This window comes from Eurypyga helias, unplaced genomic scaffold (assembly GCF_000690775.1).
Source record: "Eurypyga helias isolate BGI_N326 unplaced genomic scaffold, ASM69077v1 scaffold20009, whole genome shotgun sequence".
NCBI lineage: Eukaryota > Metazoa > Chordata > Aves > Eurypygiformes > Eurypygidae > Eurypyga > Eurypyga helias.
The window spans coordinates 490-1,453 of NW_010271611.1; the positions used below are offsets into that span (position 1 = coordinate 490).

General features: G+C 63.9%; 1 protein-coding gene across 1 annotated transcript in view; it reads left to right on the forward strand.

Annotated features, from left to right (window-relative positions):
- Window positions 1-720, forward strand: part of LOC104515046 (cathepsin K-like) — a gene marked incomplete at its 5' end in the record, with an annotated part of 1,202 nt that extends 482 nt beyond the window's left edge. The window contains 3 exons of the mRNA XM_010158879.1: window positions 9-78; window positions 277-391; window positions 621-720. Of these exons, the coding sequence (XP_010157181.1) occupies window positions 9-78; window positions 277-391; window positions 621-720 (285 nt within the window). The remainder of the gene's footprint in view (window positions 1-8; window positions 79-276; window positions 392-620) is intronic.
- Window positions 721-964: the final 244 nt, after the last annotated feature.

Below are 964 nucleotides of genomic sequence, written 5' to 3' on the forward strand. Positions count from 1 at the left end.
AAGGGGGGGGGCCGCCGGGGGGCCCTGTATCCGGGGCGGTGGATGCCAGCAGCTTCTACTTCCACTTCTACAAGTCGGGTACCGTCTCACTCTTCATGGCACGGTTGGGTAAACTGAGGCAGGGCTGCCTTGCTGCAAGGGCTGAGCCCTTGTTGAGCCCCAGAGATTTTCCCCCAAGGCACCCAGACCAGGGGAGTAGGATCCACCAGCCTGCTTCCACCTGGAGAGAAACAACCAGCGCCAGCCCTCGGCTCACCCCAGTTCTGCTCTTCCCAGGCGTCTTCAGCAGCATGTTTTGCAGCCAGCGGGTGAACCACGGGATGCTGGCCGTGGGCTACGGCACGAGCCAGGAGCGCGGAGGCAACGTCAGCTACTGGATCTTAAAGAACAGGTAGGGGCTGAGGGTGTCCCCCCAAACCCGCTGCCCCTTTCACCCCTGTCCCCCAGCGCCTGCCGGCATTGGAGCTGCATGGCTCCCGTCCCTGAGTGGGCCCGGTTCTCCGGGCGTAGGAACACTCAGCTCCTGCCGGCATTGGAGCTGCATGGCTCCCGTCCCTGAGTGGGCCCGGTTCTCCGGGCGTAGGAACACGGATGTGCTCATTCTCCATCTCTTCCTGCAGCTGGTCAGAGGTGTGGGGCGAGCAGGGCTACATCCGCCTGCTGAAGGACACCAACAACCAGTGCGGGGTGGCCAACCAGGCCAGCTTCCCCATGCTGTGACCCAGCGCATCCCTCTCTCCCTGCCCTGGCTGCGGATCCAAGGCTATTTCCTTCTGGAAAGGGGCTTTTTTTCGTGTGGGGTGAGAAGCCATTAAAAGCGGCGTGGCTGATCGCTCGGTGCTCGCCGCCGGGGCCGGGCCGCGTTCGGTGCCTGAGGCCAAGGCTGATGGACCCTGTCCTTTCAGTGGTGGGAAAAGCAAAGCTCCCTCACACCGTGCTCGCCCAGCGGCGTCCCCTCGGGCCT